The sequence below is a fragment of the Papaver somniferum genome, chromosome 1 (genome assembly GCF_003573695.1).
Source record: "Papaver somniferum cultivar HN1 chromosome 1, ASM357369v1, whole genome shotgun sequence".
In the NCBI taxonomy this organism is placed as follows: domain Eukaryota; kingdom Viridiplantae; phylum Streptophyta; class Magnoliopsida; order Ranunculales; family Papaveraceae; genus Papaver; species Papaver somniferum.
The window spans coordinates 18,346,562-18,371,849 of NC_039358.1; the positions used below are offsets into that span (position 1 = coordinate 18,346,562).

Here is a 25,288-nt window from a genome sequence, read left to right on the forward strand (position 1 = left end):
GAATCTCCGCAAGAATTGTCGTTCAAATTAGCAATTGCCTATCTATTTTTGCATTCCCAAAGGGTGCACACGTTAACAGTGGTGAAACTCCGGTTTTCTAAACAAAGAAAAAGCTGGATAATTTATGTTTTTAAAGATTCAGCTATGAATGAATTCTTTCTTCACATTTTTGTGACAAATGGATGATTTTTTGTAATCATTATATTCTGAAGATCTAATAATGAATAGTTCATTTTGCCCATGTAACCACGAAAAAGAAGACCTACTTATGTCATGAGCAACTGCGGCTAAATTCAGATTGAAACGATGTCGACGGAAAAAAGAAGAGGCCAGTCAACGTTTCTTCAACCAGCATAGGGGAGTTCCACCGTACCATAAATGATTATTGTTAGGGGGAAAGTTTTTTCTAAATCCACCCAAATGCCAGCTTTCCCTAAAAGCGGCTTTCCCCCTAACAATTAACAAATGAAAGGCTGCACACACTATCTAAATATAATGAAAATATGTCGGACACTTTGCAACTCGATGATGATTTTCCATTTTTGAAGCAAAGAATATCATCTAATCATTTAAATATATAAGAACTGTATTTTTAATTCATTTTTATTTCCAGAATCAAATTCTTTGTTTAGATTGATCAATTTGAAGATACACAAAAATATTGTAGAGTTTTATTCTTTTCTTTGATTATCAAAAAGGAGAGAGTGGAGATTTATGATTAAGCTTAGTGGTATGTTTTCAGACTTTTTTTCTCCTGTTATTCAAAATCAACATCAATTTCATTTGTAGACAATTTCTAAGACAGCACTCTTAATTTGGTGAATTATTTAAGACTCATGTCATGCTTTGGTTGGTATGACATGGAGGGATTTGGAAAATGAGGCGAGGCCAGGTGATCCGGAGCCATCAGAATTATTAGTTTTGATTTAGTGAAGTAGTGTGTTGCAGCCGCCTTTGACTCAGTTCACTTTATGATATAGCGTAATTAGCTACGAGAGCTTGACAACTAGATATGAGCTGGTGGATATAACAGGTAGCTTTCATCCGATTCATTTGTTAAATTATTTTATGATGAGATTCTCAGGGAAATGTTTCTTTTGGAAAAATATTTAGTCGATCACCTGCATAGACGAAGACAATTTGTAGGCGAAGAAGAAGAACTTGAAGGTTTAGAGCGATGGATGCCCGCCAAAATGTGCATACTGTGAAGTCCCATGGGGCTAGAGTTGCAAGAAAACATATGTATGATTGGATTATGTTGGTTCTACTGATGGTGCTGTACCTCATCATCTACCTGATTCATCCGTTTCGCCGTTACATCGATAGGGATATGATGGATGATCTCAGATTTCCATTGAAAGATGTCAAGGTCAAATTCTGGGTTGTTCCGTTATATGCAGCTGGGCTGCCTATCATTACTCTGTTAGGATTTTATTACAAGAGGAAAGATGTTTATGATCTGCACCATGGCATGCTTGGTCTTTTGTTCACTGTAATCACAACCGGTGTCTTGACGGAGGCGATAAAAAATGCAACCGGAAGACCTCGGCCACACTTCTTTTGGCGTTGTTTTCCGGATGGCAAAGATGTTTATGATCTAGCTGGGGATGTTATCTGCCATGGGAAAGAGAATATGGTCAGGGAGGCTTATAAAAGTTTTCCCAGTGGTCATACTTCATGGTCGTTTGCTGGTCTAGCTTTTCTTTCGTTATACTTGGCAGGCAAAATCAAGGCATTTGATCAAAAAGGTCATATTGCAAAATTATGTGTTGTGATTCTTCCTTTACTGCTCGCATCTGGTGTTGCCATAACTTTAGTGGATGACTATTGGCACCATTGGGCCGACGTGTTTGGTGGAGCTATTCTAGGTGTGACGGTGGCAACATTTTTTTACCTGCAGTTTTTCCCACCTCCGTATCATAAAGAAGGTTGGGGACCTTATGCATATTTCCGGATGTTGGAACAGTTGCATAATACCAATGGTGCACGAATAGAACCAGAAAATGAATGTTAGATGAATTGGAAGCGTTAAGAGATGATCGACCTTTTGATTTCAATCTAGAATATAGATGAAATTAGCATGTATATTTAGGAAGTCGAGGCATGAATCACCTGAATCTATAGGATCATCAAAATGTTTTTTTTTTTCACTTTGTAAAGTCATTTTGAATAAAATAAAAAAATCGCTTGTAGAGATGAAAGTTGCATATAATTTTTAATCAATCACCTGAAATCACCAAATGTTTCCTATACTTTTATGTAAAATACATCTACTACATCGTCCGTGATCGATGTAGCGAGAGTCAGATATTCGACAACTTAAACCGCAAGAGTGTTTCTATTTTAAAATTTTAAAGTCACCAAGATTTACTACTTGAACATTGAAAGCTGCTTGCATTTATATATGGAGTTCTTACACAATAATTGCACTTAGACGTGTACCCAAACAAAATTTGAGTTTCTTATTGTTCCATAATAATTGTTGGATTTAATCATGCCAGTGATAAATTAAATACAGATTGAATTTAATATTAGAGTTATCAATTACTCTCTTCGTTTATTAAATAATAGGCTGGTTTTTATAAATAAAAGTTTTAAAAAAATAGACTGGTTTATTAATTGGAAAGTCAAATGTTACTTTAGTTTTGTGGGACCATTTTTTTCTTAACTTCTTTTGATGACAAGTGTCATGTGGACCACTTCACTTTACTTCTTTTACTGACAAGTGTCATGGGGACCATTTCCCTTCACTTCTTTTATTAACAAGTGTCATGAGGACCACTTTCAATGATTAGTTCTCTTAATTTCCTTAATTTTTCTCTAAAAACAAAACCAGCCTATTAAAAAAGAACGGAGGGAGTACTTATTTAGTGGAGCAAATTCATAATACTTAGGCTGCTTAGTGGAGCAAATTCATAATACTTAGGATGCTTTTGTTTGTTTTTTAATACAATCAGCTGCATAATGCTTGGCTTGAAGCAAGGTTAAACAATAAGCCTTCGAGATTGATGACTTTACTTCGAAAAGGATTATACTTTGATTCTTTGGATCGATTTTTCAACCTCCAATACTGTGGTTGGTCATTTATCTGATGTTTCTACTGCTTCGATCTCGGAGGCTTATTGAGATGAAATTTGGTTAGATTTATTCAAGTTACGTGACTTAGAAGATCCGAAATATTCGACAAGGTAATCTCATTGTGTCTCAATTTCTTTCGGAATTGAAGAAACCCATAGATGCATTAGTTGTTGCTAGTTATATTGTCTCTGATCCGGAAATTGTGGTCACTATTTTAAATGGATTTTATCCTGAGTATGTTGTTTTTGCTACTTTTATTCGGGTTCCTAATCCACCATTTACTAGTAGAGAAATTCATAATTTCTTATTTAGTGAAGAAATTGTAGTTAGTAATAGATTACATGCTTTAAAATTGACATCTGAGAAGGTTTTTGCTGCTATCTCTGATTTTCAATATCCATCATATAGTTATTATTTTTCACCTAGAGCTTACAATTATACTGATGCTAGAGGCAGTCGTGATAGAGGTCGTGGTTGGACTCATAATTCCTCCATAACATATTCTTCATTTAACCAACCACCTTCCCCACCTATCTGTCAACCTATGTCATCTTCTCAGAAACCACCTACATCACCTAGTTAGCCAACTGTGCCCATCTTCTCAGAGACCACAATTTTTTTTATCGACCCCCTGCTATATTAGAAAGGCCATAATATTATACATATTTAAAACATGATCGTTATCTGCAAACATGCAATGGCATATTAAACTTTGCTTATCAGGGTAGAGGATCCTCCTCAAAAAATATATGTTATGCTAGCTAGTGCAAATGTATTTGTTGAGAATCCATGGTTTGTGAATTTTTGTGCAAACAATCATATTACTGCTGATGAGAATTCATTCACCATTAATTCTCCTTATATAAGTTCGAAAATAATCAATACCGCAAATGCACCAGGTATCCATATATCTTACTTTAGATCTAGTACTAAATATTTAGACAATCTTTTTGTATTTAGTAATTTTATTTTATTTCTTTAATATGCTCGAAACTTGATATCTAGTTACACTTTACATCCAATAATAACTTCTCATTGACCTTCACTTATGATGGTTTTACTGTTCTAGATCTCTCCACTGAGAGGATTATGTACAAGAGATATCAGAGTAATGGTCAACATCAGATCAACATCTCGTTCTTTCATTTCATCATCAGCTTTTTCACCAACTGATTTTTTGAAAAATAGGCTTGGGAATGCCGCATTTCAGATACTTCAAAGGATAATTAAACAAATCCTTTGTTATTATTGATTTTAGGAATAAATTATTTTTTTTGTAATGATTATTAGATAGGATGTAGTGGCTGACAACCTTTTTAGTCATCAACTTCTGTAAGTGATACCCCTCTTGTTCTTCTTCTTATAAATATTTGGGGTCCTTGTAATGCTACAGTTGATGTCTCTGTGTATTATGCTGCAGTAAATGATGACTATTCAAAATATTGTTGGTTCTTTTATTTGAGAGAATTCACATGTTCTTACACTCATGAGCGGAAGAGTTGCTGAATCAAAATATAAATATATTTTTAATCTTGGTAAAAGTTTGTTAATACAATTCGGTCTACATCATTCTAATTGGGTAGATACATTTTACATAACTAAGTTTTTTATCAACAGACTTCCAGCCAAGTCCATTACATTCAATACACCCCTAAAATTCTTTTTCAATAACAAACCTTACTTCAACTTCTTAAAATACTTTGGTTGTGCCTGCTTCTGTTCTCTCAGGCCGTACATCACTTCCAGTTTCCAACGAACAAACAAGCATTGTGTCTTTCTTGGTTACAACTCTTTCCAAAGAGGATATACGTGTCTAGATCCATCGACTGAAGAGTTTACATCCACATATGTTATTTTTTATAAATCTTCTTTTCTATTTAAAAACTCAACTCTTTACAAAAACATCTTGTTTTTATTGATACTTTTCACTCTCTTAAACATAGTACTATTGAGTCATCATCTTTTGTTGAGTATGCTCCCATGTGTCCTATCACTGACTCTGCTTCAAATTTCTCTCACTAAATCGGTTGCACTTGATGCTAAACCCACTAATGCACCTAAAATAATTACTAAAGATAAAATGGGTATTTAAAAAACAAAAACTTACTATGGTTTTAAAATGTGTGTTGCCAAGTGCTTTTCTTAGTGATATTTCACATCCTACTCCTACATATTTTAGTCAGGCCAAAAAATGTCCAGTGTGGAGAGTATCCATGACAGATGAGTATGATTCTCATGTTATAGCTCGAACTTGGTCTATAGTGGCGCCTTATTCTGGTCAAAATGTAATGGGATACAAGAGGGTGTTTAGGGTGAACCACAAAGCAGATGGCGTCATCGATAAATATAAGTCCAAATTGGTTGCAAAGGGATTCTGTCATTTTTTTGAAATATTTATCTGATTTGCAAAACCTACTACTACCAGACTATTCTTGTATCTTTCAGTGTTATTTGAGTAGTTTATCACTCAAATTGACATCTGTAATTCCTTCCTCCACGGCGATCTCAAGGAGGAGGTTTATACGCAATAACTTGTTAGGTTTGTACATAGATTCTGAGTATCCTGATTATTTCATTGAAACAAATATATTTATGGATTGAAGCTCCTAGAGGCTGATACGATTTTTTTTTTTTTTTGATGTTTTTCTTTATCAAAGTTTTGTGAATTTTACCTGTGTTAAAGAATAGTAAGAAGTTGATGATTTTTTGGTATATGTTGATGACATTTGGATAAACTGGAAACGATTCAGCCTATTTTTAGTTCATCATCAATCAGCTAAGTAATTTTCTTTTCTGCATTTCTTTCTGGGTCTGGAGGTGGGTCTTTCAGACATATTACTACCTCTCAGGTGTGTACAGGAACATTGAGTTATTTTTATTTCTTTCTTTTACGAGATTTAATTTGTCTCTCCTTATGTTCTTCTTGTGATTCAAAAAACCTGTTTACTAAATTCTGATTTCCTTTTTGAATATCAATCATAGATATATCACTTAGTTCAGACCATTCCAGGTTAGACGCAAAACTATTTGCATTTTTTACCAACAATCTATAGGGATCATAATATACATCAGTATTTATGGAATTACATTATGCTAGTCCCTTTATCAAGCTCGCATTCAAACAAACATCTTAAGATGAGCACGATAATATATTTTAGACTTAGGTAACAAAATTGCTAGATATGGAATACCTGATATAATAGCAGTATCATAATCAAGAAATAAAAATGCATAATAACAACTAGAAAAACTATAGTAATTGAAAGCTTAGAAAAATTACTTAACTAATTAATTAACCTTCGGTATGGACTCAAAAAAATAAACATTGATTACCTTATTATGAAAGCAACTTACTCTGAAAATAATTGATGTAATGTTTACCCTGAGTAAAAATACGTAACTGGGAATGCAAAAAGTATCAAATGCATGGAAACTTAACAATTTAACAACTGAAATTAATTATATGTCATTCTAGCACGGTGAAATCTTTTACATATATAGTGAGTATAAAAGCGTGAAAACTTGACAATTTAACAACTGCGAATAATTAGATGCTCATTCTAGCATAGTGAAATCTTTTAAATATACAATGAGCATAAAATATTAATGATAAATACAAGTATATTGAACAATAAATCAAATATTTTTTATTGCAATCTTTTAGAAAGATTAGAATTGCAAAGGATAACAAAGTTTTAATATCTACATCTACATAATTATGAAAAGATAGCTAATTAAACTAAAAGAAAACAAAGCATAATTCTATTTATACCAATAGGCGAGACTTGATACTAGTTATTTTGCTTCATAGTTTTTCAACAAAAATGTGTTATTCTGCTTTGCAATCAACAAATAAGAAACTAGTTAATATTGCTACGTACTGCAGCATCATATTCGTGGCATAAAAGGTAATAAATGCTTTCTCAAACATTTTTTCTCCGGTGAAATATGTTAAAGCACTGCTCGATCGAACTCGCAAACGTTGCTATCTCAAGATTTTTGTCAAGTTTAGTTGTCAAAGCTATAAGTCTTGATTCATAGTCTACTTATAGCTATGTATCGGATTAGCATAGAATGTGTAGTTGAGATTTAGACTTCACGGCATTCGTCGATTGAAGACGAAGAACTACTAAGGGGAGCTTGTGGAACTTCATCAACAAAAGTTATGTGGAGACTTGAACTCATCTATCACTCAGAAGTCTATTTCTATTCTATCTCCTATTGAGACAAAAGTTGTATAGATATATAGACTTTACATTATACATATTTGATATTACGATCTGAGTTTAACTCGCTTATATATTTCTCGAAATATGTGTTAGTAACCTTTTGCTTTAACCAAGCTCATCTTTATTCTTGACGAAAGTCAAAAGATGATCATGTGAAAATCGCCTGGTAACACTTAACATGATTTGTGTGAGACAGTCATTTGATGTAAACTCGGAATGTTTCGTATGGATCTATTGATCACTTGAAAATTGCTTTGAAGCTAATAGTTTGTGTGAGACAGCTATTCCCGTCTTCCAAGAATGTTTCAATAATTAATAAGGAGTTTAGAACGATTAACCATTAATTTGATATAACACAGTATGCGTACTTGTATGCTAACTGTTGCAAGTTATTCGAAGTCCGGGAAGCATATTATGCATACCCGTGTGCGTACTGGTTTGATAGTTAAAGTCCGGGAACTACTCGTATGCGTACCGGATGAAAAGTTCAAGTATGGGAATTCAACTGAGTTTGGTCACGTACGACAGTATGCGTACTCGTTCCCATACTTGCGAACCGATACCAAGTCCGGAACTCTAAGTATGCGTACCCATTTGCATACTTGAGTGGGTTAAGTTCTAAAATTGGTTTGTTCATGAACAAATATATTTATATATTAAGGAATGCAATCTTTTGCAAACATTGTCTATAATGTTCATGAATTGATTCAAGTGAATCAAGATCGATTTTGCTTCAATTGTGTCTTGTATATTTCTATGAGAATATAAACAAGTGAACAACTCCATAACTAGTTTCATTTGATTCATTTGAACTAGTTGTGATTAAGATGAAAAAGGTTGATATGAAAGTGTGCGTATCTCTAACTTCGGTTAACTATTGTTGAGCCAACTATTTGCACACGTTTGGGTACGGTTACTCATACCTAAATGAAGTCACATTTCATTTGTGTATAACAAGCTAAGTTCGATCTAATGGTTGAAATATATTATCTTGACTCTAGTCAGCTTTTCATCTAACGATGAATATTGAATGCTTTGTTACCAAGATAGCATTGATTGCAAACCCTGATTTGAAGACTATATAAGGTAAAACTCTAGCAACTAGGAAACCTAATCCTCACACCTCCTGTGTAATACTAGTTGCGACTAGAGTCGATTCTTCTTTAACCTAGGTTTTTCCTAAAACCATTATAGGTTAACGACTTAAAGACTTCATTGGGATTCTGAAGCCAGACCCAACTATTTTGTCTGTAGTTGCCTGTTCTGATCTTACTTTGTTCTATCGTGTTGAGTACTATATTATCTAAGATTTGCTCGAGATTTAATCTCCGATAGGTAAGATAAAAAGTAGTCACAAGCATCTTCGTATCATCATTTGTGATTCCACAATATCTTGTTTTGCTTCCATACGATTAAGATTATTGTGAGGTGATTGATATTACTAGGATGTTCTTTGGGTATATAAGACCGGTGTATCAATTGGTTCCTGTTTACCTTGATTTATCAAAAGACAAAACAAAAACTCATAGGTATTTTTGTAAGAGACAGATTTATCTATTCAATAGACTTTTCTGTGTGAGACAGATTTTTTTATCAAGTCTTCGACTTTGGGTCGTAGCAACTCTTAGTTGTGCGTGAGATCAGCTAAGGTAATCAAGTGTACATATCCGGCGTGGTTCAAGAGGCGTAAGGAACGCGACTGTACCTTAATCAGTGTGAAATTGGTTAGGGTTTAATTATATTCCATTCTGTAGCGGCTTAATACAGTGTGGTGTTCAAATCTGGCCTAGGTCCCGGGGTTTTTCTGCATTTGCGGTTTCCTCGTTAACAAAATTCTGGTGTCTATGTTATTTCTTTTCCGCATTATATTTTTATATAACTGAAATTTCATAGGTTGTGCGTAGTTCAATCAATTAGATAATCCAACCTTTGGTTTTTGATATAAATTGATTGACGCTTGGATATTGGTCTTTGGTACCATCCAAGTTATTTCTCATATTAATCTGGCTCACAAATTTCTATATGTTCGATTGTAGATTAATTTTAAAAATTGAGATATAAATCTTGGATGTATTTTCCTTGATTGAGTCTGACTGTTTAGTTGATTCTCTTGGAAATATATTGGAGTTAGTCCATACAGATTTCCTAGACGAAATATTGGGTGTGGTTGTTAGACCCCCAGTTTTTCAATTGGTATTAGAGCAGGCAAACACGTTCAAGACCTCATAAGTTTGTATTTGTAGCAATCTGACTTTATGGACAGAAGTGCTATTTCTGTAAACATACCACTAGTCTGCTCTGGCTCAAATTACTCATGGTGGAAAATTTTTATGCTGCCTTTCTTCAAGCGCGTGATTTTCAAACATGGGTTCATGTAGTTAATGGCTATGATCCTCCGGTTGTTACAGAAGGCGATGTAATTGTTCCAATGGATATTGGTAGATATGAGCCTGACGAAATCCTTGCTGCGAAGCAAAATTATGACGGCTTAACTGCTATAAAACATGCATTACCCCAGATCTTCAGCACCATGTGACTACACGCACTAAGTCTAAAGATGCTTGGATATCTTAGAAACTGTATTTGAAGGAAATTCCTCTGAGAAAGAAGCTAGGCTTCAAAACATAAATTCTGATTGGGAAAACCTTCATGAGGCTGATGAAGATTCTTTTGATGAGTTTAATCATAAAGTGTCTAAAACTGTTAATACATCTTTTGCATTGGGTAAGACTATTTCTGAAAAGGACACTGTGATGAAAATTCTCAGATCGCTTCCAGCTAGATACGATTCTAAGAAACACGTTATCGTTGAAGGAGATAACCTTGATACTCTTTCCATAATACTCTTGTTGATCTTGAACTGGGTAAAAGAGAAAAACGTCACATGTCTTGCAATCCTATTGTTGCATCTAATAAAAAGTCTCTACGTACAAAATTGGTCGATACGAAGGATGAGAATTACTTTAATTCAACTCTCTTATTATTTGTGCAACAGTTAAAAAAAACTCTTAGACAGAGAAAAAGAAAGTCTCAAAAGAATTCGTCTTCAATCAATGGAAATGATAGAAAAGTTCACAAATACTATGACAATGGAACTTGTTCCAAGTGCTATAAAAGTGTTCATAATGTCTCTGGTTATCCTGATAAGGAGGTTAGTGAGTTAAGCAAGGCATGGATGGCAACTCTTGACTACTTTCCTGAGGAATATGTATGTGAAAGTTCACTCAACTACTTTGCTGATAATCACACTTGTGTTTCTAACAGCTCTGGGTGTTCCATGATACACGATCTCGCTTCCCCAGAAGAGAAAATTGATCTTTTAACCAAAGGCCTATACTCAATGAAGAGTATGTTTCAACTGGAAAAGGAAGCCTGGATTAAAAGGATCGAAAATCTGGAATATCAACTGCTTGAATTAAAAGAAGAGAGCGCGACTTCTCGCAATTGTGATTTTAAAAGGGAGAATCGATTATCTTCGATAAACTCTTGTAAAATCAATCAGCATCATACTCCTGAAAATATGTCATTCTCAAATCTCTCTTGTGATGAGAAAGACATATCAAAACACAATGGCACAACAAATCGTTTGTCTCTCTTATATAAAAATCAGGATCACCCTGAGTTGGTTTACACAAAGGTTCTTGAAAAATCCTCTTCTGTTAATTTGTATCAAAAAAAAAATCTCCTAAGAAATTTACATCACTTTCGAAAGAGATAATTAAAACCTTTCATGGTTTTCGAAAATCAATAAACAGGGATTTCAGAACACTGAAGGAAAGGAAGACGTATACCTTCGATCGTCTCCCCATAAACAGATATCAGAAACAAGGAATAACAAGATCTTTCTCTTTTCATAAGAATCCACCCGATCCCTTAGTGGATGGGAGAAATTACAATTTGTAATAGGTTCTGAGATTGTTCTTGTTTTCCCTTGAACAAGGACTATAATCTTTATAAAGGGTTGTGAAAAGATTTTTGTTATTTGTCTCTGTACGTTCTTTTTCCTGCAATTGTATTTTCTGAGTCAATAACCATTCTTGTGCTTAAACAGTTTTCCTAATGAAGTTTTTTTCTCTTGGTTACCCAAAATTCTGTTAGGGTTTTGGTCAAAGATGTTTTTAGGAATTTGTTCCATATCTTCTTCTTTTTAAGATGAAAGATTTCATTCCTTTAAGCAAGCATTTCATTTTCAGAGTTCTATCATGTCATCTTCAAGTCCTTCCAGTAAAGAAGATGATGTATGGACTGTTCTTTTTCCCTCTAAGAAAGTTCGTTTTGGTTCCTCCGATAATGAGATGTGTCATGACAAACGTGATTCCTCATCCAATGAGAATCCTACCGTCTCTCATTTTGAAAAACTCTCATTAACTATGAATCTTGTCTTGGAACAAGTACGTGCTTTGAAGAATGAACTCGAATCTTCTACCAAAAGACTAGAGGAAAAGATGGATAATCTTAAATCCAAGATTGATCTAATCAAATACGGGCTTGATGATTATATGGAATATGAGAAGAGTCTTCAAAGTAAGTGAAATGATTTTCTACTTCTTGCTTAAATAATGTCTAGGAAACTTCTTATGAGAATTTATTCTTGTGTTTTAAGAAGGATAACTAGAGTTTGGAATAGCCTATATTGTGATTACACGTTGCTATTGCCAACGATTCTCATCTTGCAATGTTTTTAGATTTATTTATTTAAATTATAAAGTTTATTTGGAAGATGATTTTGTAGTATTATTCTTTATTGGTTATATATATTGCAAAAAAATTGTTATGGGATATGTATGTTTGTGTCCGTGAACTATGATTGTCCATATATGTCAAAAGTTAAGCCTATTATGTCATTATGCAAATATTGATGGAAGATAGGATGAACTTTTGATTGCAAAGATTAAGTCTATGATATCATTATGCAAATATTGATGAAAAATATAATGAATCTTTGAATATTCTGCAGTATTGATCTTTCCCTGATCCACATCTATGTGAAAGTATTGTATGGCTCCGTAAGTTCTCTTATGTTGAGCATTTCCGATTAAATCAATCATAAGTTCTCTTGCGGTTAATTCAATTAAGTTGTCTGGATACAAATTCATGTTTCATGTGATTTGTTAATGTCAAAAAAATCCTTCTTTTTTTGTGTAAGTAAGGTCGCTCTTGTTGTTCTTTCGGGAATGACATATTATGGGGGAGAGTTCTTAATTGAACTTGTGCTTAATTGCCAAATCTTTGTGGGGAGTGTGGCTGTGGAATATTGTAGGATTTTTCTCGTATCTTTATAAACTCCTTGATGAATACACTAAGTTTCGACTACGTGAAATCATCGGAACAAAGTTGATATGTTCGCTTTTAATGATGAAGTATCTCTATGAGAATTTTATTATGATCCCACTTCGTACCTTTGCCAATTTATATTGACAAAAGAGGGGAGAATTAATGTGTAGTTCATACTACAAATACATATGGTTTACGAATCATTATGTAAGGGGGAGTGGTTTTTATTGTGAGATGAAGTATTGACTAAGGGAGAGTGATACATATCACCGTAGTATTATTGTCAAAGTTGTGATACAATTGGACTTTGATGCTATTATAATACTATGACATTGTATAACAATAATTGAGAACAATTGTTTTCTTATTGTTATGACTACGGATCTTCAATATCTATGATGCTGAGTTGAACACGTTCAGAATCACTGGAGTACTTGGAAGTGACGAAGATTTCGAGTAATGTTGAAGAACCAAGGAAATCAAGCATTTGGATGAGAAGCTACAAAGTTTATTTATTTTGTAATCCATATATATTGATAGTTTTGTCACTAAAATTGACAAGGGGGAGATTGTTAGAGCACTTCTCGGTCGAACTCGCAAGCGTTGCTATCTCAGGTTTTTTGTCAAGTTTAGTTGCCAAAACTATAAGACTTGATTTCTAGTCTACTTATAGCTATGTCTCAGATAAGGATAGAATGTGTAGTTGAGCTTTAGACTTCACGACGTTCATCGATTGAAGACAAAAAACTACTAAGGGGAGCTTGTGGAACTTCATCAACAAAAGGTATGTGGAGACTTGAACTCATCAATCACTCAGAAGTCTATTTCTATTCTATCTCCTATTGAGACAAAAGTCGTATAGCTATATATATAGACTTTACATTATACACATTTGATATTTCGAGCTGAATTTAACTTGCTTACATATTTCTCGAACTATGTGTCGATAAACTTTCGCTTTAACCAAGTTCATATTTATTCTTGACGAAAGTCAAAAGATGATCATGTGAAAATCGCCTAGTAACATCTTACATGATTTGTGTGAGACAGTCATTTGATGTAGACTCGGAATATTTCGTATTGATCTATTGATCACTTGAAAATTTTTTTGAAGCTAATAGTTTGTGTGAGGCAACTATTCCCGTCTTCCAAGAATGTTTCAATGATTAATATAGAGTTTAGAACGATTAACCATTGATTGTATATAGCACAGTATGTGTACTTGTATGCTAACTGTTGCAAGTTATTCAAAGTCTGGGAACCATATTATGCATACCCGTATGCGTACTAGTTTGATAGTTGAATTCCGGGAACTATCCGTATGCCTACCGGCTGAAAATTTCAAGTCCGGGAATTCAACTGAGTTTGGTCACGTACGAAAGTATGCGTACCCGTTCGCATACTGGCCAACCCAGACCAAATCCGGAACTCTAAGTATGCGTACCCGTTTGTATACTTGAGTGGATTAAGTTCTAAAATCGGTTTGTTCATGAACAAATATATTTATGTAATAAGGAATGCAATCGTTTGCAAACCGTGGCTATAATGTTCATGAATTGATTCAAGTGAATTAAAATCGATTTTCCTTCAATTGTGTCTTGTATACTTCTATGAGAATATAAACAATTGAACAACTCCATAACTAGTTTTGTTTGAGTCATTTGAACTAGTTGTGATTAAGATGAACAAGGTTGATATGAAAGTGTTCATATGGCTAACTTCAGTTAACTATTGTTGAGCTAACTATGTGCACACATTTGGGTACGGTTACTCATACCTAAATGAAGTCACATTTCATTTGTGTATAACAAGCTAAGTTCGATCTAACGGTTGAAATATATTAGCTTGACTCTAATCAGGTTTTCATCTAACGGTGAATATTGAATGCTTTGTTACCAAGGTAGCATTGATTGCAAACCTTGATTTGAAGACTATATAAGGGAATAACTCTAGCAACTGTGAAACCTAATACCCACGCCCCCTGTGTGATACTAGTTGCGACTAGCGTCGATTCTCCTTTAACCTAGGTTTTTCCTAGAACCATTATAGGTTGACGGCTTAAAGACTTCATTGGGATTCTGAAGCCAGACCCAACTATTTTCTCTGTAGTTGCATGTTTTGATCTTACTTTGTTCTATCGTGTTGAGTACTATCTTCTTTAATATTTTCTCAGATTTAATCTTTGATAGGTAAGATAAAAAGTAGTCACAAACATCTTCGTCTCATCGTTTGTGATTCCACAATATGTTGTTTCGCTTCCATACGGTTAAGATTATTGTGAGGTGATTGATATTACTAGGTTGTTCTTCGGGAATATAAGACCGGTGTATCAATTGGTTCATGTTCACCTTTATTTATCAGAAGACGGAACAAAAACTCGTAGGTATTTCTGTGGGAGACAAATTTATCTATTCAATAGACTTTTCTGTGTGAGACATATTTGTTTATCAAGTCTTCGACTTTGGGTCGTAGAAACTCTTAGTTGTGGGTGAGATCATCTAACGGAATCAAGTGTGCAGAATCCGACGTGGTCCAAGAGGCGTAAGGAACGCGACTGTACCTTAATCAGTGTGAGATTGATTAGGGCTCAACTACATTACAGTCCTAAGTTAACTTGTAGTAGGCTAGAGTCTTTAGCGGCTTAATACAGTATGGTGTTCAAATCTAGACTAGGTCCCGGAGTTTTTCTACATTTTCGGTTTCCTCGTTAAAAATTTTTTTGGTGTCTGTGTTATTTCTTTTCCGCATTAAATTTTAATATAATTGAAATATCACAGGTTGTGCGGAGTTAAATCAATTAGATAATCCAACCTTTGGATGTTGATATAAATTGATTGACGCTTGGATATTGGTCTTCGGTACCATCCAAGTTATTTCTCATATTAGTCTGGCTCACAGATTTCTATCTATTCGATTGCATATTGATTTGAGAAATTGAGATATAACTCTAGGATCTATTTTCCTTGATTGAGTCTGACTGTCTAGTTGATTCTCTTGGAAATATTTTGGTGTTAGTCCATACGGATTGCCTAAAAGAAATATTGGGTGTGGTTGTTAGACCCCCGGGTTTTCAAAATATTTATCGCACATATCACTACACCGAATTTAACGTTTAGCAACAACTCAGATCTGTTGCTGACTGGCCTTGCAACAGATTTCTGCCGTTGCTAAACACCCAGTCGCAATTGTTCGCGACAGCTCTAGCTCTGTTGCTAATTTAGGTCAGCAACGGCAGTAGCAACAGAAATCAGTTGTTGCAAAATTAAAATATAGAAACAGAAATGAACTGTTGCTACTCAGATGCTAATTTTAGAGTTATTCCGGGATATATTTTAGTAGGACAGGATATAGTTGTTCTGGTTCATATTTAGCAACACATTTAGCCGTTGCTAATATTTTTGTAACAACAAAAAATGGTCAAGTCTTTGTTGACCCAGTCAAAATTGATTTCCCCCAATATTTCCCTGCAATTACCCAGCTCCCCTTCAACTACCCTGGTTCACCTAATTCTTGTGATTCAATCTAATAACTCTGATATCCAACATGCAATCAAGATAAAAATTGAACTACATAATTCTCATGATTGACATACAAAAGTTTTATGTTGAGATTTGTCAATGAATTGAAAAAAAAAATGATTCACTAGTGGATGATTGACTTAAAAGTATCACAGTAGAAGATAGAAATGTTTACAAGTTTCACAACTTACTACTGAGATGATAAAGACGACAAAATTAGACATACAATGTTCTACGTGGCAGCAGTAAATTGATACAATGTTAACATAATCTGTAACTAGGAAATTGTATACCTAATTGCAGCTACAATTCTGAGCCGAAGCACTTTAACACCGGCTATTTCCTGCAAACACCGACAACTCATCAGCAACTCTTCAAAGATCTCAAAAATATGACCAGAACAAAAGAGAAGCAGCTTCATAGTATATGCAGAAAAACACCAACTAGGTACAGACCTTGTATCTCCAGCTGCGGATCAAGCTTAATTGTACACATTTGATGTGGGCTGCTGAATGACCCCCCTTCGTACTATCTACAGGAAAAAAAAAAAAAAAGAACAAAAACCCACTCAAAATCATTCTCACTTACTTAAGCTACTAAGGCTTTAGGCAAAGGATGAGCAACAATAAATGATAAGCTTCATGGTAACATATAACACATGTGTTAAGTAAGACATAAGCTTTCACTATATCGCAAAACCCATAAACTGGCACAAGACATATATCAAAGACTATGGAAAAAGAAAAACAAACGAAAATTACCATTCTCTTTTTATATGCCATCCCAACAAGTTTGTTCATTGCAATTTGCTCAGTCTCCCCGCAAAAAATCCCCCATTATGTTTACTTCAGCAACATAAAATAATCTAATATTAAAGTCATCCAAATGTTTATCCTACCTTCAAAAGGGCTTTATCTATCTTGCTTAACTTAACTTTCTTCCCCCTTGCCCTGCTAGATCAAAACAGAAAGCAAGTGATGTTCCACATCAGTTCCAAAAAGAGATACACACAGATCAGATATCTCGCACATACAAGGCCTAGTCAATTGCTTAAAAAGAAATGCAGGGTAATTTGGCAAAGGTAAATGTTTAAATCCATTAGAATATTCTAAGAAAAGTACAGAACAATAACAAAACAATCCAGTGTCAATCCTTTCGGTATAGTGCCTTCTTAAGTTCCTGAATTTCTATAATTATCTGTTCATCTTCTCCCTCTATCAGATCAGGCTGGAATGAATCAAATATTAGAGACAACCAAACGAACCATTACCAAGTAATAACTAAATGTGCCACCAATAGCTTAAAATTAACAAATATAATGAATCTTAGAGTGAGATCGAAGTTTACATGAGGTTCTAACTCAAAAGTATGAACCTAATTAGCAAATGGGATCTTCAAAGAATGAATTAGAAAATAATACTTACCATTCTTTCCGGATGTAGGCCAATGCTCTGCAGTTCTAGCATGAGTTTTTCGTCCAGACACATGACTTGATGTTAGCAGACAGAAGAAGAAATTGCTAAGCAGAACTATTTGAGAAGGACGGTGACCCACCCAAATGATTCTCGTCAAAGCCAGATGCAATCCAAGTATCTGAATTCATCAGTGCACAGCTGGAATCAAGATCAGACTCCAACGTATCCCCATCTTTACATTCACAAAAAGAACAAAAAACCAATCAAATCTCACAGATCAAATCAACTTCAAATAAAACCAAAATCAATTCAGAAATAAAAAACAACAAACCTTGATGATTAGCAAAGATCTTGAATGGCTTAGATAGTCTCATAACCAAATCCTTTTTCAGTCTGTTTATTTTTAAGAAGCTTCAAAGTTTGCAAGCTTTTTCAAACTGTCCAAGTTTGTAGCGACAGAAACCTATTCCAAGCCTTACAGCTGCAGGACCATTAGGAAACACTTGCAATGCCCTCTTAAACAAGTAGAAAATAGGACGAAGTTCAGTTTCTCATTATGATAAAAATAAAAAAAGGGTAAATACATGTTGATGTCAACATCCACACAATGCGTAGAGCAAACATACCTTATATAAGTCCAAAGACTCTGTGTAACGGTTAAGGCTGAACTGAACACATGCGTGCACACATAAAATTTTATCAATCAAATAAGTTTGAAGAAAAAAGACTGGCAAATTTTATGCTGGATATTGAATATTGCAAGGTTGTAAGCTCCAGCTTAAGATGCATAGGAAGAGCAATAGGTTGTCAATTCGACATACCTGACCAAGCAGGGCAGGCACATTCTTAGGATTTTCTTCCAGCACAATCTTAAACGTTGAAGATGTTTGTTCTGTTTCACACTTGGCCAGTAAAAGATGGCCTGTACACAAGAAGTTAGGATCTATCTTTTAACTTCCCAATCATGTCAGTAACAACATACTTATGAAACTGTCGAAAACATAACCACTTGGTTTCAATTCCTATCTCTCTACTCTAAACATCTAATACTCAAACACAGTGCTTCATTCATCAAAACAAGGTAACTAACACGTGTTCAACATTAAATTTACTAACCTTTACCAACCCAAGTTGAAGGCTCATGTATGTCAATCCTCGAAGCTCTGTTATAATACTGTGTTGCCAAAACAAAATACTCATATTTTTATCTTTGCTTAGTCTCAATTATTCCTTGATAACTAAAATATTCTCTAGCAATGCATTCCGCTATCATATCAGCATAGTACTCATCAATCTGTGGCGAAGACCCTTCCTCCAATATATCCTTGAATTGTTCGGGTTTTCCTCGTTTGAAGTATTCCCTATGAATAATTAAAAATATAATGTAACGCCATCATTAGTAGAACTATACCAAACACTTAAATACAACAATTCACTCAAAACGAGCACGTTTTGGAGATCGTTTAAATCCACATTAAGCTACTATCATTACACTAACAACTATCCATAATTTCTAACCTGGTTTCTGACAACCCATCAACACATAAATCCATTCATGTTAAGTTAAACTACATTATATTAATGACCAATGTACTTGTGGTCATTCATGTAAACAAAAATCCGATTTTTTTTCTCCACTGAGATTGCTTTAATCACAGTATGTTCACTAAATTTCGAAGTTTCACAACATGGGCATCACAAAATCCATCTAGACATAAAACCCAGAACCAAATTATCATCAATCTATAAAAAAAAAACCCTAAATTTAACAAATTTAACCCAAAAATAAGCTAAAAGTTTAAATTTTTTCTAGGGATTTCAAAAATAAGGATAAAAATTGAATCTTTAGATGATTAAAGAGAGGTATAATACCGCGTTAATGAGCCTTGTTCAGCTTTAAGTATCTCTTTCTTTCTATTGAATTCCATCTTTATCAAATCGGTACAATTTCTCTTTTCCACACAAAATCAACAAAAAAAAGATCAAACCAATAAGCAACAAAATCGATTTAAATTCGAATTAGAAAACTAAATCACTGAGATTTAGATAAGAGATTCTTGACCAGTCACAGCATAAACTTCTTCAAGTTCAATGATCGTTGCGTCTGTGTACCTGTATATTTTTCTTTACCACCGTCTGCGGATCCTATCTCTTCTTGTTCTTCTTCTTCTTTTTTGCGGCTGGATAGAGAGAAGGGTTAGAGAAGGGAGTGGATAAGATTTCTGAAGTCTAGGGTTAGAGATATATGGGAGTCAGGGTGGATTCATCTATCTGATTCAAAATGGGTTGAGTAGACTTGGGAAGACAAATAACAATAAGTGTTACTTGGCACGCAGACGAGTGGCATGCGTGATCTTTCTGCAGTTGCTAATAGCAACTGAAGCTCAGCAGTCGCGAATGTCGCGACAGAAAATAGTTGTTGCTAAATCTTAGAAACATCTTTTCTTAGTTGCTAATTAGCAACAACTTTAGTTCTGTTGCTAATCTGGGTTGCTAAATCCAGAATTTGGTGTAGTTTATCCAATTTCATTGTTAGTTAATAGAATCATATGCATTGATTAAAAAAAATGTGGTTGCAAACCCAACCAGTCATGCTAAGCTTTATTTGGATGTATGACCAACTTCAGGTGATCGTAATACTCTTTTAAACGGTTCTAAAAAGTTGTGTATTTTTAATTATTAAATATTCTAATTTCAAAATATCGTGGAAATGGTAATTATTAAAGAAAATTTTAATCTTCTAAGGATCTTTCATTTCCTTCTCTAATTCTACGTATAAAGACGTATGTTCATCTTTAAGATGAAGGTTATCAACATCAAGTACCCGAAATATATAATAATCTTCCGAGAAATCAATAGCCAAAAATTTACTAAGAAACAACAATTATCTTTACATTTTTGCATATATTAATTCATTGTTAAGTTGTTAATTAAAATATGTATGATACTTGACTACATTTATTGGAATACGAGGTTTTATTAACTTCTAATTGCACGTATTGCACAATTATCCACTAGTAAACGTTTCAGAACCATTGCTTTGTTGCTTTTCTCTCTTTATCCCTCCTCTTTATTCCTTTACCTTAGAAAAAAAAAATTCTTCAGTTTTAGATCCTTGATATTCCCGGTTAGGATTTTTTTTCCCAGATCCCCGATCGGATTAAGGTTGTTTCCCTTGTTTTGGTTGTTTATATCCAATAAAATAAATGTTGTTTAAACGATTTCAAGATTTTCTTATCATTCTGATGGTGGTCCAATACTATCAAGACTTGTTATCTATAGCCATAATAATGACGGTTTTCCTTTTTTTCTTGTTTTGGAAAAAAGAGGGGATTAAGGGAACCTCAACCAAACAAGAAAAAAAAACGAGGACAATCTAGATAACAAACAACAAAAGCAAGGAAGGAGCCAACTACAAAACCTCGCCTCTACTAGTTGAGTTCTTCGCTTAAATTTTCTTCATTATGTTTTCGTGCACAATCTTCCGTAGGTCTTCTGGAAAATTACTTGGATCAGATCTGCGGCTCTATTCTCTTTACGAAAGAATGAAAATTAGTAAACTCTTGGAAATTATTCCTGAGCCTTTGTATCGACATCCAAGTATGATGACAGAATAAAGGAGGCACAACATTTGGCCTAGTGAAAAAAGACACAACCGTGGAATCCATACGCAAGGAGACTTTTATTTCCCCTTTCATGATAGCAATCTTGAGACCAACTTTTGCTCCTTGAAGCTTATGAAAAATAACATACACATGCTATGAGTTGCCAGTAACCACTCCAATTGTCTCCCCATTGTCATCTCTAACAATGGCACCAAACCCTGCACTACCACCCTTATAAGTACCGTCAGTGTTAATAGCAAACTTACGAATATTTGGTTTAACCCAAGTAATCTGAATCTTATAAGGATGATAAAATCTAGGGAAGTAGTTTCATTTTGAGGATATCACTTTATTCTGCATATTTTCTTCCATAAGAGCATTGACAGAGGCTAGATTAAGCCTTACATCCTCTCTAATTCTCTATAAAATAACAGAAGTAGAAAGCACTTTTTGAGTAAATATCATGCGTTTCCTCTCACCCCAAATGTGATATATGTTAGCGTTAAAGGCCAACTTGGGTAAGGTACCAGTTGAACTATCTCCTTGCAAAATAAGTCACACACCATCAGATTTGACTCACCAATCAGAATGAGACACATCCCTACAAGTCTTATCAGATCACTCCAAACAATAGTTGCATAGCTACATTTAAACAATATGTGGAAGTCGTCGATCTTCAAGCATTAAATTGTATAGCACGCAGACAGGGTCTACACTCAATCCCCAAGGAAGGAGTTTAAACCTGGTCTTCAGACCTCTATGAGGCGTTACCCATGAAATAAAGCAATGCCTAGGAATGCAATTAGAGAACCAAACAAGAGAATGTCATTCCTTGGTTTCAGAATTAGGCTTGATAGCACTATAAGTATCCTCTATAGTATAGTCTCCTGTTTGTTAGCGGTCCAAACCACTTTATCCTCAATAAGATGCTTAGTTTTTACATTCATGACATCTAAGGCGATACTACACATGACATTAACCAGATTAGGAGATCATGACCATACATCATTTGTTAAGCAACTACTAACATGAACATCAATTTGGTGTTCAGAATCATAAGTAAAATGATGAGGAAACAGACTAAGGAGATTATATTGTGGAAGCCATCTATACGTCCACAACTTTGTGCTCTCCTCATTACCAATTAATTATAGAACAAACTTAACATCTACAGCCCGATGATCCAATATATACCGCCAACACCAAGAAGCATCCACATGGATCTTAAGAAACCAGAAATCCTTGCCTTTAATAAGATTATCCCATATATGACGAACATTAGAAGCAGTATTAGTAGCCTCGATACAACGTATACCAAATCTTTCTTCTTTATAAGGTAAGCATACAACTGACCACTTGAGTAAGCTCTACGCCAGACCAAAGAAATTCCCTAAAAATAGCATTAAGAGTATTAACAGTTCTCTTCGGAAGGACAAACAATGAAGTCCAAAAAATTAGCATGCTGCTAAGAATAACCTTTATAAGAAGAACCTTACCAGCAAAGGAAAAAGCTCGCGCCTTCTAGGATTTGATTCTCACAATCAGATGGTCTATCAGATCCAAACAATAAGAGTGTGATAATCAAGTCGAAAATAGAGGAAGGCCTATATACCTGACTGGTAACCCCTTCAAAACTTAGCATAGCTTTGATACTCAAAGCAATGGAAGCATCAACTGGCGAAAGAAAAATGTTGTTCTACCTATTATTTATCACAAGCCCGGTTCTGTTGGAGAAGAGAGTAAGAGTATAAGAAAGAGATCCTGACTGGACATCACCTTTCATGAAGACCAAAAGATCATCTGCAAAGCATAAGTGTGATAATCGGTTTCTTGCATCTTGGGTGGAGAGAGTAGAAGCCCAACTGCACTTGCTTAAGCATCAGAGAGTTAAAAACCTCCATAAGAATAACAAAAAGATAGGGTGAGAGGGGGAATCCATGCCTAATGTCGCGCTTACCTTCAATATTCCCGTAGGCAGAACCATTTACCATTATTTAGAATTTAGGGGCAGTGATGCACATTCTTACCCAGTTAAAAAATTTCTGAGGAATATGAAACTTTTCCAAAGTAATGAGAAGAGCATCTCACCTAATAAAGTCATTGGATATACTCAAATCGATCTTTAAAGCACACCTAAGGGCACCATTGTTCCTATGATAGTTTCGTAACAGCTCATGAGCTAGCATAGTGTTGTCTTGGATATATCTCCTCTAAATGAAGGCAGATTGGCAAGGTCTAACCAACTTCTTTACTACATGCTTGATATGAATGGTCAATATCTTGGTGATGCACTTGTATATAACATTGCAGTAAGCAATAGGCCGAAAATCATTCAAGGAAGAAGCATTAAGAATCTTAGGAAACAAGGAAACAAGAGTAGCATTTACCTCGGACAATAATTTGGTGCTAGCGAAGCAGCTCTTGACATCCTTGAGGAAATCAGTATCAATAATACTCCAACAGCACTTGAAGAAGTGAAAACAAAGCCCATCTGACCCCTGAGCATTACAGAATCAATAGCGGACAAGGCAAAGATGATCTCATCATTCGTAACTGGAATTATGAGGCCATTTTCATCCTCCTCGGAAACCTTGTATTGCAATTCAATTTGACGACTGAACATCAAAAGGAGTAGTTGAATGCTAGCCAAACAGGTTGGAGTAGTAGGCAATGCATTCGGAAGCAATGTCTTGGTCAGAAGTAAGCTTCGTACCAACTGCATCATACAATAAAAGAATCATATTCCCATCTTTTCTCTCAATTATGGACTTATGGAGGGGAAAAAAAGAGTGTTGTTATCCCCCAATTTCATCCATCGCACTATGGATTGTTTCTTCATCATCGACTCCTCTTATCTATCTTTCTTAGTGTAATCTGTGACAGCCTCGCATTAATAGTGTCGACACAAAAAAGGATTTACCTGCAACTCTTGCTGGACATAGGAAAGATGAGCTTTTGCCGCTCCAACTTGAGAACTGAAATTGGTTAATTTATTCTTCCTCAAAGCAATAAGAAACTTCTTAACATTCATTAACTTAGTAACAAACATAAACATTGGGGTTCCCCGAACTCTGATATTCCAAGATACGAAGACTACACCAAGAAAATTTGTTTCTTCTGCTCAAGCATTATAATACCTAAAAGCCTTGGGTTCGTTCCCTCTGCCAGAAAACACACTAGTAACCATATGAGAGTGGTCAGATATGTCGCAAGTTAATAATTCAATGACTGAATCAGAAAAGCAATCCATTCATGCCACGTTGTTAAACACTCTATCAAGTTTACAGGTGATTCTAGATGCATCATCTTGTTTATTAGACCACGTATAAAAGCACCCCACATAAGACAACCAAACAATTGAGCATTTTGCAAATAAACTTGAAAACTTGATAAATTATCTAAGTTGAGAGGGGCACCTCCTTGCTTGTCATGAGAGAAAAAATAAGCATTGAAATCGTCAATACTGCACCACAGAAGATTATTATCACATGCAAAGTTGGATATTTTATACCACAGATCCTTCCTTAAATCCTCTGAGTTATACCCAGAGACAAAGGTAAGGAAAAACCAAGGTCCATCACAGATAAAGGCCCTAATAAAGATACATTGAGCAGTGTTGAATAAGTAATTAACCTTAACAAAACTAGCTAGGGTCCCAAAGCAACCAAATTCTACCTAGAGCATGACGAGATTAATTATCTAAATACATCCAAGAAGGTTTAATTTTATTCCTAACAAAATCCTTATTTGACTCTTGTACACGAGTTTGGACCAAACCACAAATTTTGATATTATTTCTAAGAATGGTAGCACTTACCCTCACTTGGTTCAGGGGGTCATTCATCCGCCTGACATTCCAACAACCAATATTATTCATATAAGGCAAGTCTAGAAGGAGGCTGCCTAATCCGACATGACTTTTTCAGATCGGAACCTCTCACACCCATTTGCATGGAGCTAGATTTAGACTGATGGAGTCTACTGGTTCTGCAATACCAATAACTCCAGGAAAATCCGCCTTAGAAGATTCAGCTACATAAGTTTAAGAAAGTTCCCTCATAGCAAGATATCCTACTTCATCTAGGTCCTCCACATGGCCATCAACTGAAACCTCTACCAGAGGATCAAAAGAGTTCTTCATAGAAGCTGAAGATCCCAACTGACTTGCA

At 34.8% G+C, this 25,288-nt stretch overlaps 1 protein-coding gene and 1 long non-coding RNA gene across 2 annotated transcripts; one reads left to right on the plus strand and one right to left on the minus strand.

Moving 5' to 3' along the window:
• The first annotated feature begins 592 nt into the window (after positions 1 to 592).
• On the plus strand, positions 593 to 2,197 carry LOC113280443 (putative lipid phosphate phosphatase 3, chloroplastic). The gene has a single exon (XM_026529068.1). It carries the CDS (start codon positions 1,178 to 1,180, stop codon positions 2,012 to 2,014), a length of 837 nt encoding a protein of 278 aa, XP_026384853.1. The 5' UTR covers positions 593 to 1,177; the 3' UTR covers positions 2,015 to 2,197.
• Positions 2,198 to 16,199: 14,002 nt separating this feature from the next.
• Positions 16,200 to 19,737, minus strand: LOC113326434. The gene is made up of 10 exons (XR_003348373.1): positions 19,627 to 19,737; positions 19,387 to 19,466; positions 18,631 to 18,875; positions 18,336 to 18,436; positions 18,141 to 18,182; positions 17,846 to 18,029; positions 17,524 to 17,746; positions 16,861 to 17,049; positions 16,555 to 16,631; positions 16,200 to 16,442 (listed from the first exon to the last, which is right to left on the minus strand). It is a non-coding gene; the product is annotated as an uncharacterized LOC113326434 (long non-coding RNA).
• Positions 19,738 to 25,288: the final 5,551 nt, after the last annotated feature.

Bases quoted from the DNA above. Each gene is read 5' to 3' on its own strand.
- LOC113280443 (XM_026529068.1), top strand. From the start codon at position 1,178: ATGGATGCCCGCCAAAATGTGCATACTGTGAAGTCCCATGGGGCTAGA.